The 14,949-nt window shown below is 47.7% G+C and overlaps 1 protein-coding gene across 1 annotated transcript in view; it reads left to right on the top strand.

Annotated features, from left to right (window-relative positions):
* LOC129710407 (formin-like protein 1) overlaps positions 1-14,949 on the top strand; it is a 265,388-nt gene that overhangs the window by 199,457 nt on the left and 50,982 nt on the right. Inside the window, exons 16-20 of the mRNA XM_055657387.1 lie at positions 526-864; positions 2,682-2,806; positions 4,328-4,530; positions 6,419-6,653; positions 13,852-13,920. Coding sequence (XP_055513362.1) covers positions 526-864; positions 2,682-2,806; positions 4,328-4,530; positions 6,419-6,653; positions 13,852-13,920 — 971 coding nt within the window. The remainder of the gene's footprint in view (positions 1-525; positions 865-2,681; positions 2,807-4,327; positions 4,531-6,418; positions 6,654-13,851; positions 13,921-14,949) is intronic.

The following is a 14,949-nucleotide window of genomic DNA, read 5'->3' as shown; positions in this document are numbered from 1 at the left end:
ATTGAGGACGTCAGCATTCTTTGAACCACCTGTTGATGACATTGAGCTACAGTAGTTTGTAATTTGAAAAGTCTTGGGCCTGTCCCACTTTGGCCGTCAATTACCCAATTGGTGCGCAAAGATTTAATTCGGTACAAAATCCTAGAGCGCCGGGCGATACCTACCGTACCGCCCAAGGGTCTTCCATCAGTCCCACTGGAGGAGGTCAAGGTGCAGGGGTCGCAGGGCGAGATGTTAGGGAGACTGCCCCCACTTTACCCGGGGCAGTGAAAGCTAAAATATGTAGGAAGGAAATGCAGATGCTGGTTTACACGGAGGATTGTCCCAAAATGCTGGAGTAACTCAGCAAGACAGACAGCATCTCTGGTGAGAAGGAATGGGAGACAATTTGGATTGAGACCCTTCTTCAGACAGCTGTAGTTAAAATTTCTTCTATGTCATCATCTTGCAGCTGGGGTGAATGTACAAACTGTGTCACCCATATTTACGCCTTGTAACCACAGCGTGTATTTTTGTGTTTTGCAGATGTGTCTCCAGTGCCAGCTGTGAAGGGTGATGTTACGGATGATGCCACTGCTGGATCACCTCCCCCTCCCCCACCTCCACCCCCTACCCCATCACCAGCGACCACCGTAGCCCCACCACCGCCACCCCCACCGCCTCCCCCGCTGCCTGGTGAGCCTGCGTCCACAGCAGCAGCACCTCCCCCACCCCCACCCCCCACCCCCACCACCACCCCTGGGCTGCCTGGGGCGGGTGCCCCTCCTCCGCCTCCTCCCCCACTCCTTCCCGGTGCCCACCCTCCTGGAGCACCCCCTCCCCCTCCAGGTGCCTTCTTCAATACAGCAACCAAGGTGACCTCAGGTAAGGGTGACCCACCTGATTAGGGGAGAGCAATGAGGGACCCTGCGTGGAGGGATCGCCATGAGGGGGGAGTGGGGAGTGGGTGATTGGCTGGTACTTTGTGACTTTGTCAGTGTCTTCATGCGGCGACTATTTGCATACCTTGGGTACACAAGCAAAGAATATCACTGTGACTTGTCACACATGACAGTAAAATATTCCATTCCATTCCACTGATGCCCGGTCCACCAATGCTGTAATGACCACGAATGGTGACCACTGACTCTGTAATGACCACTAATAGTGAGGTGACCACTGATGGTGTAGTGACCACAGATGGTGTGGTGACCACTGACATTGTAGTGAACACTAATGATGTAGTGAACACTGATAGTAGCTCAGGACTGCTCTCTAATTGTGGTAGGATGCTTCAGTTGCCTGATAACAGCTGGGAAGAAAGTGTCCCTGAATCTGGAGGTGTGCATTTCACACTTCTGTACCTCTTGCCTGATGGGAGATGGGAGAAGAGGGAGTGTGTGTACAGTATTATCTGATCTGATTGGGTAACACACGACAACAATAAATCCAGACGTAGTATTGGTACATTGTAGCATCCAGAACACTTGAGGAACAAAGTCATAGTCAGTTGTAACTAGACTTCTGATTCCCATTTAGTTGCTGTCCTGAGACAGACACAAAGTGCGGGAGTAATGCAGTGGGTCAGGCAGCACGTGGTGACGTATCGGGTCGGAACCCTTCTTCAGATTGAAAGTAGGGGGAGAAAAAGGTGTTCCGACATGAAACATCACCTATCCCTTTTCTCCAGAGACGGGGCTGACCCGCTGAATTACTCCAGAACGTTGTGTCTATCTTTTCTATAAAGCAGCATCTGCAGCTCTTTGTTTCTACATAGTTGGGTCCTGACCTGGTAGTCAAGAGTCAAGAGTCAAAAGAGTTTTATTGTCATGTCCCAGATAGGACAATGAAATTCTTACTTGCTGCAGCGCTGTAAACATAGTACACTGTAAACAACATGATAAACAAGAAAAAACAGTACACACGCACATATATATGTGTATATATGTATATGTATATATACGTGTGTGTGTGTGTATATATATATATATATATATATACACATACAAATACAGGTGCACAACCTTTTATCCGGAGTTCCGGAAAACGAAAAGCTCCGAAAACCGGACATTTTTTCCAGGATGTCATCTGCACATCAAAGCTCACGTTTGGCGCCAAACTTGACCCGAAACGACCCACGGTCAGCCCAGGTCTGGACTACTGTAGCGGCTGCCTCCTCCCCGGAGACCGGGGGACACTTAAACATCTGTAAATCATTGCTTAAATGTTAGTCAGTTAGTTTGGAGGGCTTTTTTAAGGGGAGTGGTGGTGGAGTAGAGGTGAAGGGGGAAACTTTAATTCTTAGTCCCCTACCTGGTCGGAGAGGCGGGGAGCGGGCAATGCCTTACCGGGTCGCCGTGCAGTAAGCTCCGGAGCGCTGTGGCCGCCGACTCCCAACATCGCAGAGCTGGGGCTGCGGGCTCCGCGCAGCCAGGGGGATCGCGGAGCTGGGGCTGCCGGGGTTGGAGCTACAACCGGCGCCGCCCACGGCCGGATGCCCGCAGCCCCAGCTCCGCGATGTTGGGACAGCGCTCCGGAGCTTACTGCATGGCGACCCGGTTATTACTTTTTGAAGCCTTTATTATTTATGCTGTTCTATATACTGTACCTCCCTCTTTGTGGGTGAGGTTTGAGTGAGGGCTGTGATACGACTGGCCAAGGTTGTCCAAGCCACTGACCTCGTTAGCTTTCTCACCCTGCAGCTCTGAAGGTGAAGCAGCCTATTAAAACCAAATTCCGGATGCCTCTCCTCAACTGGGTGGCACTGAAGCCCAACCAGATCGACGGAACGATCTTCATCGGGCTCGATGATGAGAAGCTACTGCAGGTGAGACTGTGCCACTGACACAGAGGGTGGACCTCCCTCTTACCGAATGCTGGCCTCCTGAGCTGCAGCCTGGCTGGTTGGTAGAACCCTCACCTGTGGAGCCACAGGTTGTGGGCTCAAGGCATGCTTCAGGCACAGATTAGTGTTGACATGTCCAACATTGCTGCCCTTTAGGTCCAATGTTAAAACTAACCCTGGACAGTGTAAGGAAAGCACTAGGACATTAAATCTGAGCAGCAGGCTGCCAGTGGCCAATGGTCACTGTCCCAGCTGATCACTACTTGAATCTTAGACTGGGGGAGAAAGGCTAGGAGTGGTGGAGGGGAGGAAGCAGCATCAGTCGCCTCACATCCAGCTGCCTGGACACTCGTGAGTTAGTGAAGGATTTTTGAAACGTCCAGGTCACCCTGGATTCACCACTGTGCCACTGTGCTACCCTCACCTGTGACAACACTCCTGGTGTGCTTTCACACAGCGGGTTGCAGGGGAGCAGAATTCTAAGAGTGAAGGGTAGAAGGTCTCTAAATCCTTTCAGTTTCAGGAAGTGTGAATGTTGCATTAAGTGATGCACAGCAGAAATGGTGAGGGAGTGCCCCACAGACAAGGAGCAACCAAGACATCTGTCAGATACACCTTCACCTGTATTATGGTCACCTACTTTATTAAATAGATTCTGCTGCCCATTCATGTGCTCGACCAATTTCAATAAAGTCAACTAAATTATTTATTTTCAAAAATTACAGATGCTGGAAATCTGAAATAAAAATAGAAAATGTTAGATAAACTCAGCAAATTAGACTCTAAAGACATACAGGTTTGTAGGTTAATTGGCTTGGTATGTTGTAAATTGTCCCTAGTGTGTGTAGGATAGCGTTAATGTGTGGGGATCGCTGGTCGGCTCGAACTCAGTGGGCCGAAGGGCCTTTTTCTGCACTATATCTCGAATCTAAACTAATGTGGCATCAGGCTAAACACGGTCCACTCATGCTCAAACCCTCGTCAGGAGATACGAGGGTGGGCACGTGACGTCATGGGCTAGAGGGAGTGTCCTGATACTAAAGGTCTCTCGCAGGGAGACCTTGAGGAGTCGACAGGTAGCTGAGCCCGAGATAACAACCTCGCTCAGCTACAGCAACATTGTATTATAGTTAGCGCACCACCTAATGTGTCACCACTGAATAAATGACTCTTTGAACCGGCCTGACATCTCACCTTTATTCAACACGTATGGTGCCGCTACACCAAGCTACATTAGGCCGCATCGGTAGAAAAAGAAACAATTAGAAGTTCCTTGAGAAGTCTTTGACCTGAAATGTTAACTGCCACAGATGCGGCCTGACCTGCTGCGTATTTCCAGCATTTTTGATTTCTATCCTTTTATTTATGCTGCACCGTTTCACAACAGCGAATATTTGAAAACAAAATCATAATATCCTGAATGTTATTAAGGTGCAGGAAAGGAGATGTGAAAGATTCAGTGGATGGTTAATATTGGTGTTGATGTGATCTGTCCTGTTACAGGAGCTGAACATGTCCGAGTTTGAGGAGCAGTTTAAGACCAAGGCTCAGGGTTCACCCGTCAACATCAACACACTGAAAATAAAGGTTTCGCAGAAAGCCAGCAGTAAAATCAACCTGATTGAGGCAAACCGAGCGAAGAATCTGGCCATCACTCTGCGGAAAGGAGGCTTGAAAGCTGACGACATCTGCAAGGCGATTGAGGAGTGAGCTTCTCTACCTGTTCTGTTCAGTGTAATGACATGGAGGGTGGGTGGTTCAGTGTACAGACGTGGAGATGGTTCACGTGGAGATGGTTCAGTGTCCAGTGTGCAGCATGGTTCAGTGTAGCAGTGTAGAGGGTGGTTCAGTGTAGCAGTGTAGAGGGTGGAAGGTACACAAAATTGCTGGAGAAACTCAGCGGGTGCAGCAGCATCTATCGAGCGAAGGAAATAGGCGACATTTTGGGCCAAAACCCTTCTTCAGACTGATGGGGGTGGGGGGGGGAAGAAGGAAGGAAAAGGGGAGGAGGAGGAGCCCGAGGGCGGGCGGATGGGAGGGTGGGAGGAGACAGCTAGAGGGTTAAGGAAGGGCAGGAGACAGCAAGGGCTAGCAAAAGTGTAGAGGGTGGTTCAGTTTACAGACGTGCAGGGTGGTTCAGTGTAGCAGTGTAGAGGGTGGTTCAGTGTAGCAGTGTAGAGGATGGTTCAGTGTAGAGGGTGGTTCAGTGTAGAGGGTGGTTCAGTGTAGCAGTGTAGAGGGTGGTTCAGTGTACCAGTGTAGAGGGTGGTTCAGTGTACCAGTGTAGAGGTGGTTCAGTACAGGTGTGCAGGGTGGTTCAGTGTACCAGTGTAGATGTGGTTCAGTGTACCATTGTAGAAGGTGGTTCAGTGTAACAGTGTAGAGGGTGGTTCAGTTTACAGACGTGCAGGGTGGTTCAGTGTAGCAGTGTAGAGGGTGGTTCAGTGTACCAGTGTAGATGATGATGGTTCAGTGTACCAGTGTAGAGTGTGGTTCAGAGGGTGGGTTCAGTGTACCAGTGTAGATGTGGTTCAGTGTACCAGTGTAGACGTGTTCAGTGTACCAGTGTAGAGGGTGGTTCAGTGTACCAGTGTAGAGGGTGGTTCAGTGTACCATTGTAGAGGTGGTTCTGTGTACCCAGTGTAGATGTGGTTCAGTGTACTGAGGGTGTAGAGGTGGTGTCATTGGTGGGTCAGTGTACCAGTGTAGAGGTGGTTCAGTATACCAGTGTAGAGGTGGTTCAGTGTAGCAGTGTAGAGGATGGTTCCGTGTCTAGTGTAGAGGGTGGTTCAGTGCACCAGTGTGGAGGGTGGTTCAGTGTACAGACGTGCAGGGTGGTTCAGTGTACCAGTGTAGAGGTGGTTCTGTGTACCAGTGTAGAGGTGGTTCGGTGTACCAGTGTAGAGGTGGTTCTGTGTACCAGTGTAGAGGTGGTTCTGTGTACCAGTGTAGAGGGTGGTTCAGTGTACCAGTGTAGAGGGTGGTTCAGTGTACCAGTGTAGAGGTGGTTCTGTGTACCAGTGTAGATGTGGTTCAGTTGAAGTTGATGCTGCTGAGGGTGAGCACTCCACCTCACTGCCTGGTCAATAACTAGCTCCTTTCCTCATACAGAGGTCAGAGGAGCAGGATCTAGATCGACTTGTGGCAAAGGAATGGCTGATGAAATGTAACCCTGTCGCCAGTGAAGTGAGGTACCTTGTGACTCTAAACCCCTGTTGAAAGCAGGGCCAGTACAGAGTTATTGAACAGTGAGACCAAGGGGTACAAAGACATCATTCCCTATAAGTGGTGTTTCTACAGATTCACCACTCTCTGTGAGAAAAAGTGTTTCCTCGTCTCCGTTCTAAATGGCTTACTCCTTATTCTTAATCTGTGGCCCCTGGTTCTGGACTCCCCCAATATCGGGAACATGTTTCCTGCCTCTAGCGTGTCCAAGCCCTTAACAATCTTTACAATTCTGCCACCCCTGGTATCTTCCCATCACCATAACTGTTTCTTGTGACTCCAGGGTTCTGCCTTGCCCCTCTGTAATGGCGGAGAGGGTTACACGGCCTGTGATTAATGTGCCTGACATCTCCTTCCCTGTCCGTCCAGCTTCGACCTGCAGAAGCTCAACCTGGACTTCATGGAGCTGCTGACCCGCTTTGTTCCAACGGACTATGAGCGCAAGGTGCTGCAGCAGTACGAGGCGGACAGGAAACCGCTGGAGGAACTGGCGGAGGAAGACCGCTTCATGATCAAGCTCACCAAGATCCCGCGGCTGCCCGACAGGATGAAGATCATCATCTTCATGGGCAACTTCACTGACAGCCTCCAGCTGCTGACACCGGTGAGCAGCCTGACCCCACCCTCTGACCTCTGCCCCCCTCCACTCCGATAGTGGCTGGTGTGGCAGCGACCTTTCCCCTTCACACCCCTGGCTTAATGAGAATCTGAAGATCACACTGCCGCAGATGCTGAAAATCTGAAATAAAATCATAAAATGCAGGAAACACCCAGTGGTTCAGGCAGCCTCTGCGGAAAGAGAAGCAGACTTTATTTTGTAGGTCATCACCGAGGCTGCCTGAGCTGATGCAGTTCATGGCTCTGTTAAAACCAGCCTAATTCTGGGTTCAATTAATTTGGTTCAGAATAATTTGCCATTTATGAAAATTATGAATATATTTACTGAATAGTAGGGTTTTCTAATATTAGAATAGTTACATAGACAGGATGGATTTATAGGGATGTGCGCCAACGTTAGGCTAGCTTAGATAAGCATTTGGGCGGCATGACCGAGTAGAGTCAAAGGGCCTCTCGCTCTACTGCATGTCTATACCTCTCGAACTGCAATCCTGAAATCTGACTCGACCCTTTAAACGTAAGATTAAACGAGAACTTACCAGTTTGAAGTTTGATCTGTATTTTATGAGGAGTTACGATGAGGGATTACATGAAGAACCCGTCCAGCACGCATGCGCGACATGCTTCAAAGCAGCGGTGTGGAATCACAGAAAGCCACAATAATTGAAATAAATATAGTAAAGAAAAGGAGAGCTTAAATACCAGTTGATCTCTATTATTGAGGGTGGGAGCGGAGGGCACGTAATCCCTCATCGTAACTCCTCATAAAATACAGATCAAACTTCAAACTGCTAAGTTCTCGTTTAATCTTACTATTTTACTTCGGAGTCACATGAGTGACTACATGAAGATTTTAAAGCTCTGTGATTTCAAACCGTGTAACAGTTCATACTTCACTCACTGCCGAAGTCGTTCGAGGGAGGAAGTATGTTATCATAATCAACCATGAATCTGTTTGTGAAAACAATAATGGTGATTATTAAACAATAACAAAAAACAAATTGCTCCCCCGGGCTAAATTATATATTTGCAGATTCTAATATTTTTTCTGCAAATGATACAGGTTCTGCCAACGGCTTATTATAAAAAGTTTGAAACGTTCTTTCCCCAGACCACCCCGCTGTAGCCAGGATGTGGTCTATTGGTACGGCCATTCTCTTAGCTGCAGATGTGGATGCTGCCCTGGTGGAGTGAGATTTATAAATGTTAGTATTTATACCAGCGGCTTTCAGCACCTGCTTGAGCCATCTTGAAATGGTTTGGCTCGTCACCTGACCATAACGTTTCTTGTGGCTGACACGTAAGGCTTTTTCTCTCCCTCGAGGGATTCTAGTTCTGTCAATATAGTTCAGTAAGTGGGTCATGGCACATAACCGTGGTTCTGGTGGGTAAGCCCGGAATTCCATGACTGGGTTTGATGGTCCTGGCCTGCTCTGTTTGACCAGCCCCTGGATAGTAAATGAGACATGGTCTGGTGTTACAACCATGTTGTCCGATCGTAATAGGTGAAGTGACTGGACTCTTTGTGCTGAGACAAGTGCCATCAGCATGATCGTCTTCAGAGTTAATTGTTCCAGGGTGAGGGACCTGGCTGGTGACCATCCCCTAAGGTATGTCAGGACCACACTGACATCCCAGATATGGGTACCTAGGTCTGGGGGGATTGGAGTTAAATATCCCTCTCATGAGCTTGATCACCAGCGGGTGGGATCCCATGGCCTGCTGTCCTGGTGCCTGAATTAAATAGGCTGACAGAGCACTTATGGCTGTATAATGGCACTATAGCTGAGTCCTTCATTGTGGTGAAGGCCTGCTAGGAACTCCAGTACATTGGTTACAGTTGTAGTTGAGTACGTGGTTCCTGTGTCCGAACAGTATTTTTCCCACTTCTTGATACTTGACAAGTATTGTTTCCTTGTGGATACACGGTGAGATGCTGTCATGGTGTTGATGGTGTTTTCTTACAATCCCAGGCCCAGCAGAGGCCTTTTCAAAAACTGCAACCCAGGAGTTTAATTTTATCGTGGCATGGGTGGCTTATGCCAGATACCATTATCTAAATGGTGGCCGATTGGGAAAGGGAGAGATGCAGCGAGACCTGGGTGTCATGGTACACCAGTCATTGAAGGTAGGCATGCAGGTGCAGCAGGCAGTAAAGAAAGCGAATAGTATGTTAGCTTTCATTGCAAAAGGATTTGAGTATAGGAGCAGGGAGGTTCTACTGCAGTTGTGCAGGGTCTTGGTGAGACCACACCTGGAGTATTGTGTACAGTTTTGGTCTCCAAATCTGAGGAAGGACATTATTGCCATAGAGGGAGTGCAGAGAAGGTTCACCAGACTGATTCCTGGAATGTCAGGACTGTCTTATGAAGAAAGACTGGATAGACTTGGTTTATACTCTCTAGAATTTAGGAGATTGAGAGGGGATCTTATAGAAACTTACAAAATTCTTAAGGGGTTGGACAGGCTAGATGCAGGAAGATTGTTCCCGATGATGGGGAAGTCCAGGACAAGGGGTCACAGCTTAAGGATAAGGGGGAAATCCTTTAAAACCGAGATGAGAAGAACTTTTTTGCACACAGAGAGTGGTGAATCTCTGGAACTCTCTGCCACAGAGGGTAGTTGAGGCCAGTTCATTGGCTATATTTAAGAGGGAGTTAGATGTGGCCCTTGTGGCTAAAGGGATCAGGGGGGTATGGAGAGAAGGCAGGTACGGGATGCTGAGTTGGATGATCAGCCATGATCATATTGAATGGCGGTGCAGGCTCGAAGGGCCGAATGGCCTACTCCTGCACCTAATTTCTATGTTTCTATGTTTACTGGGTGAGTTAGCAATTCATGGCTACTGGAGAAAGTCATTGGGGTCTCGACGATCATGTTGAGGAGCACTGGGAACCATGGCTGTGTAAGCCAGTCGGGTACTATCAAAATACCTGAAGCGAAGTCCATTTGTATTTTGCGCAGTACCCGACTGATGAGGCAGAAGGGAGGAAATGCATAAAAGAAGAATTTTCCCCAGTCCAGCATGAACGCATCTACCGCTGCTGCCTCAGGGTCTGGTTCCCAAGCGACATACATAGGAACCTGGTGATTTAGTCTGGATGCAAATAGATCGATATCTGGCGTGCCATATTGCTTTGTAATTTTAGCAAATACTTTGGGATTTAACATCCATTCGGTGTTATCATTGAATTTGCGTGACCTGGTGTCTGCCACTGTATTTAGCTTACCTGGCAGGTAAGTTGCTGATAGCCAAATATGTCTGTCGACACACCATTGCCAGATTGTGTTGACCAATTTGTCACATGATATCGATTTTATGCCGCCCATATGGTTAATATAGGCCACCACTGTGGTATTATCTATTTGTAAACGAACATGCAAGTGATGCATATTTGTTGAATATGCTTTTAATCCATAAAATCCAGCCAACATTTCCAGATAATTTATGCCCAGTGTAAGTAGTAATGATGACTCTAGGTTAGTCCATCTACCACCTGTGCTGAATATGGAATTAGTTGCTTCCCAGCCTTGAGCACTGGCATCTGTTTGAATAATTAACGTAGGGTTAATGATGATGAGAGGGCTGGAACTGTGCCAATTGTTCTCTCCCGGTGGGGTACTGTAACTCTGATATTGCTTCATTGGGTAATTTTATGACTCGGTCAAAGTGACCTGCATGTCGTTTTAATGCCTGTACTTTCGCTCTTTGTAAGTTTTGATAGTGCAGAGGTCCAAATTGTGTAACTGGAAATGCTGCAACCATCTTTCCAATTACTCTCGACACTTGTCGAATGGTTTGTCGATCGTTGACCATTAAATTGTTACATGTTTGTGTCAATTCTGCTGCTTTGTCTTTCGGCAAAGTTACAGACATGTGGACTGAGTTAATTGTGAATCCCATATAGTCCATGGTTGTGGATGGCGTCAACTTAGATTTATCTGGATGTAAGACAAATCCCAAAGTTTCAAACAATTGTTTGGTAGCTGACAGAGCTGATTTAGCCAATTCCATGGTTTTGCCTACTATTAAGATATCATCAAGATATGTCATGACAATATGTTTTTGTTTTCTCAATATTGCCACGGCTGGTTTTAGTATCTTGGTGAATAATCTTGGGGCTGATGTTAACTCATTAGACAACGCTTTAAACTGCCATAGTTGCCCCATCCAGGTAAATTTCAGGTATCTGCGATGATCCTTTTGAATGGGTACTGAATAGTAAGCATTTTTAAGGTCAATGCTTGCCATGAAGTATCCTTTGGAAATCAGTTGTTTGGCAGTTACAAACGTTTCCATTTTGAAATGTATATACTTAACAAACATATTTAGTGAAGTTAAGTCAATGATGATGTGACGTCCACCATCTTTTTTTAGTTTTAGTGAATATATTAGAGACAAATTCCAAGGGTTCATGTTTGTTTTTTTCAATGATACCCTTTGTAATTAGCCTCACCAGTTCAGCTTGTCCCTCTCGTTTTTCTTTAACTGAGAAGGAAAAGACCCTTTGGGGTGCATGCTGAACTGGTGGCATGTTTTCTTGAGTAAATTCTATTTTGTATCCACGAATGCTGTTGAGTATATATTTGTCATTCATGATAGACCTCCATGCTTGCACAAACAGGTGTAATCTCCCCCCCTTTTAGTATAGAACCCCCACTTTTTATATGCTGGTAGGAACCAGACCCACCTACCTCCATGGTTACGGGTGTTTCTTCTGTTTCTTTGACGGACGATGTGTTTTCTGATGTGTTATCTGATGTGTTGCTGTTTGGGGGGTGGCGCATTTTCCATGGGGTCCGCTCTGGGCCCTGGCCTAAAAAAGGCTTCCGGTGGTAATGTGCGGACCCCGAGCTTTCACCAGTCCCATAGGGTTGACGTCGACTGGTGGATGCGGTGGGGTACTGCCGCTTGGGTTTTGTGGGTTTGCTCGTCCCGGGGCCTGCCTTCATGAGGCCAAATGTTTTGGACTCCTCCTCCGTGTCCTTTACTTTTTTGGAGAGGTCCTTGCGGAAGAGCAGGATTTCTGGCTCTGTGGCCGGCCTTTTTGCACAAACCTGCGAATTTCGGGTTGAGAGCAGATCTTATTATCTCCTTACGGAGGTTGTTGATTTCGAATTGGGTATTGCACACCAGTGCCAGTGTATCCTGCTGATTCGTGGTCATTTCCACCCCATCCACGGAATGAGCAAAGGAAGTGATGGCTGACGTCAGGAGCCTGAGGATCCGCTGTAGTTTTAGTTCTTGGTTGAGGATGTTTGGCCCAACGTGCCCCCAGATTTGGCTATTGACGGCCGGCACGTTGAGCGAGGCACAATTCTCTGGGGCCCAATACAGCTCTAGGACCTCATTAACTACCTGCTCTTGTAGGGGCTTGAAGGACAGGTAATTAATGCTGGCCGCCAGCTCTAATAGCCGTCCTGCTCGTGGAGCTGCCACGTGGCAGTCTACCACACCCAGCAGCTCTTCCTGGTCCTGTACCCCAAGCGTAGTCCCGACATCTTCGGCCAGTGACCCCTTTTCTTGACCAGCCCAGCCCTGGTCGCCAAAGCTGCCCTCGGTTGAGGGGGAAGCGATGGCCAGTGCGTTGTGACGCACTGTGGTGGGATGCCTGAACTCCATTTGCGAGACTGCTCTATCTCCCGAAGCAAGTCTCGCTAGAGCATTTGCTCCATGCGGCTCAGGCGGCTGTCTCTGCCACGCACGGTCGGTGAGACGTCCCCGGCCGAGGAGTCGGATACCACCTTCCGTGGTCTTCCGTGCTGCTTTACATCCAGCCCGTGCTGCTTTACATCCAGGCTGCGCTAGCGAGACTGGACTCGGCACGGTATCGGGGATGGCGGACCGCAGGGTTTGCGGTCCTACCGCCTCTTGCCCCCCACTGATGGAATGCTCCCCTGTTGGAGCACGGGGGGTGGACTCCTTGGCTTGTCTTGTTTTGCTCATATTCCTGGTGGGACAAAACAAAACAACTTCTTTTTGGAAAAAACGACCTCAGAATAAACTTACCTGACGGTCCGTCTTTTTTAAGCTGTAGCGGGAGCGCCTGTACTCCCGTTCTTCACAGTTGCACTGCGTGAACGCTCATGTCGCGCATACTTGCTGGACGGGTTCTTCACCTAGTCACTCACGTGACTCCGAAGTAAAATCTACTGATTGTTCTTACTCTCCTCAGCAGCAAAAACCCTTCCACTGTATGCTCTTACTCGTCATCTTAATGTCTGAAAATCCTTCATCCAGTCCACCCTCAACCTTCTGAAGTAGAGGGTGTTCACCACCATAATGTCATCCTTACAGCGCAGGTATCACGTTTCAGAGATAGACACAAAATGCTGGAGTAACTCAGTGGAACAGAGAAGGAATGGGTGATGTTTCGGGTGGAGACCCTTCTTCAGACTGAGCTCAGTCTGGACCCGACACGTCACCCATTCCTTCTCTCCAGATATGCTGCCTTACCTGCTGAGTTACTCCAGCATTTTGTGTGTATCTTCGGTGTAAACCAGCATCTGCAGTTCCTTGCTACACATATCACGCTGACTCTCTGAGCCCTTAATATCTCTCGCACCATACAGGAGATGACCAACAAATATAAGGGACTTGTGAAGCCATCAATATGTCCTACCCCTCCACACCCTCATTGCTTGGTTCTCTGATGCATGTCCCACCTACTGAATCTAAATCTATCACTCCGTTTCTTCCCCTTTGTCTGTCGTACTAGAGTTTGAACTGATTGTATTTACATATATTATCTGATTTGTTTGGATCGCATGCAACACAAAACTTTTCACAGTACCTCAGTACACGTGACAATAAGAAACATTAACCAAAATGTTTAGCAGTACATCAATGATATTCTTGAATGATAAATGAATTAATAATCATTAATAAGCCAGTTTTAATCAATGATCCCCTTTAAGGGAAGAAACTGCAGGAGAAACGTCAAGAAAATAACCAAATCAATGCTTTTTTAGGATTTTAGCTCTGATTTTACAAAAGAAAATCATTATTTTGAAACATCTTGAAGAAGGTTTACATTAGCAATATACTGAATAATAAAATGCAAATTTTAGAATCTCATTAGCCATGTTATTTTCTGAGTCGACTGTTTAACCATGAGTTCTTGGCGGGATCACCTGTGACTTGCTGAATGCACTAACAACTGCTGTGATCATCATTCCTGCAGCAACTCAACGCAATCATCGCCGCATCCATGTCTATCAAGTCGTCGGTGAAACTGAAGAAAATCCTGGAGGTAAGGTCTCGGCGGCGGCGACTTTATCCATAAGGTGACTGCAGGAAACACCTCGGGAATTCTGAGTGGAAGGGTTATGTTGAGAGTTATGGGGCTGTCCCACTTAGGCAACTTTTTAGGTGACTACAGGAGACTATAAGGTCGCCACATGTTCGCGGGTGGTTGCCGGGGAGTCGCCGTCATGGTCGTGAGTAGTGCCCTCGGACTCGCAACAAGTCGTAACGGCATTCTGGTTGCCGCTCATTTTTCAACATGTTGAAACATTAGTGACAACTAGAATGAAGCCGCCAAGGAGAGTAGCGAGAATTCTCGTGCCATAGGTGCAGTGGTGGTGGGTCGCCAGGAAGTCGTAGGTTCTCGTAGGTTGTAGCCGGTGCTGACCAGTGAATTTCATTGGCTCATTGGGTAAAAATACGTAAACAGTAATTTTAAGAACCAAGGATAACCGACCGGTAATGTTAATGTCCGCCGAGCTTCGCAGCCATGTATCTCTGGCTTATTAAATTTTGTCTCCACTCCTTCTCCCCACCCCGTCTCCCCCTTCTCCCCTCTTCTCCCCCCTTTTCCCTCCCTCCCCCCGTTTTAAAGGACTTGCGTGATCCTTCCCGTACACTGTGCTTTCACCGTCTTAATTACAGCGCCAACCTTCCTGTTCATCGCGGTGTATGTCTGTATCACATTGGCTTAGCACCGTGTGAATTTCCCCCGCTTGCCTTGTCCCCCACCTGCATAACGGCTGGTGAAGGAAGCGATGTGTGTGTGTGTGTTCCACTCTGACAGTCGCCGTTGCAGTCGCTGGATTTTCAGCAACCTGCTACGACTTGACAGTCTCTGGCAGTCACCTGATAAATCGCCTAAGTGGGACAGGCCCATTAGGTTCATTGTGACATATAGCTAAACAAGCATGCACAGAATGCCTTGGTGTGGTTTTACCACCGTTCTAATGGCTCCAATAAAGTGAGAGGAGATTACTAATGCTCCTGTCTCCACCTTATCCAGTCTTTACACTCTGCCCCTACACTCTGTCTC

Source organism: Leucoraja erinacea, chromosome 27, assembly GCF_028641065.1.
Source record: "Leucoraja erinacea ecotype New England chromosome 27, Leri_hhj_1, whole genome shotgun sequence".
NCBI lineage: Eukaryota > Metazoa > Chordata > Chondrichthyes > Rajiformes > Rajidae > Leucoraja > Leucoraja erinaceus.
This window is presented reverse-complemented; position numbering and strand designations above follow the sequence as displayed.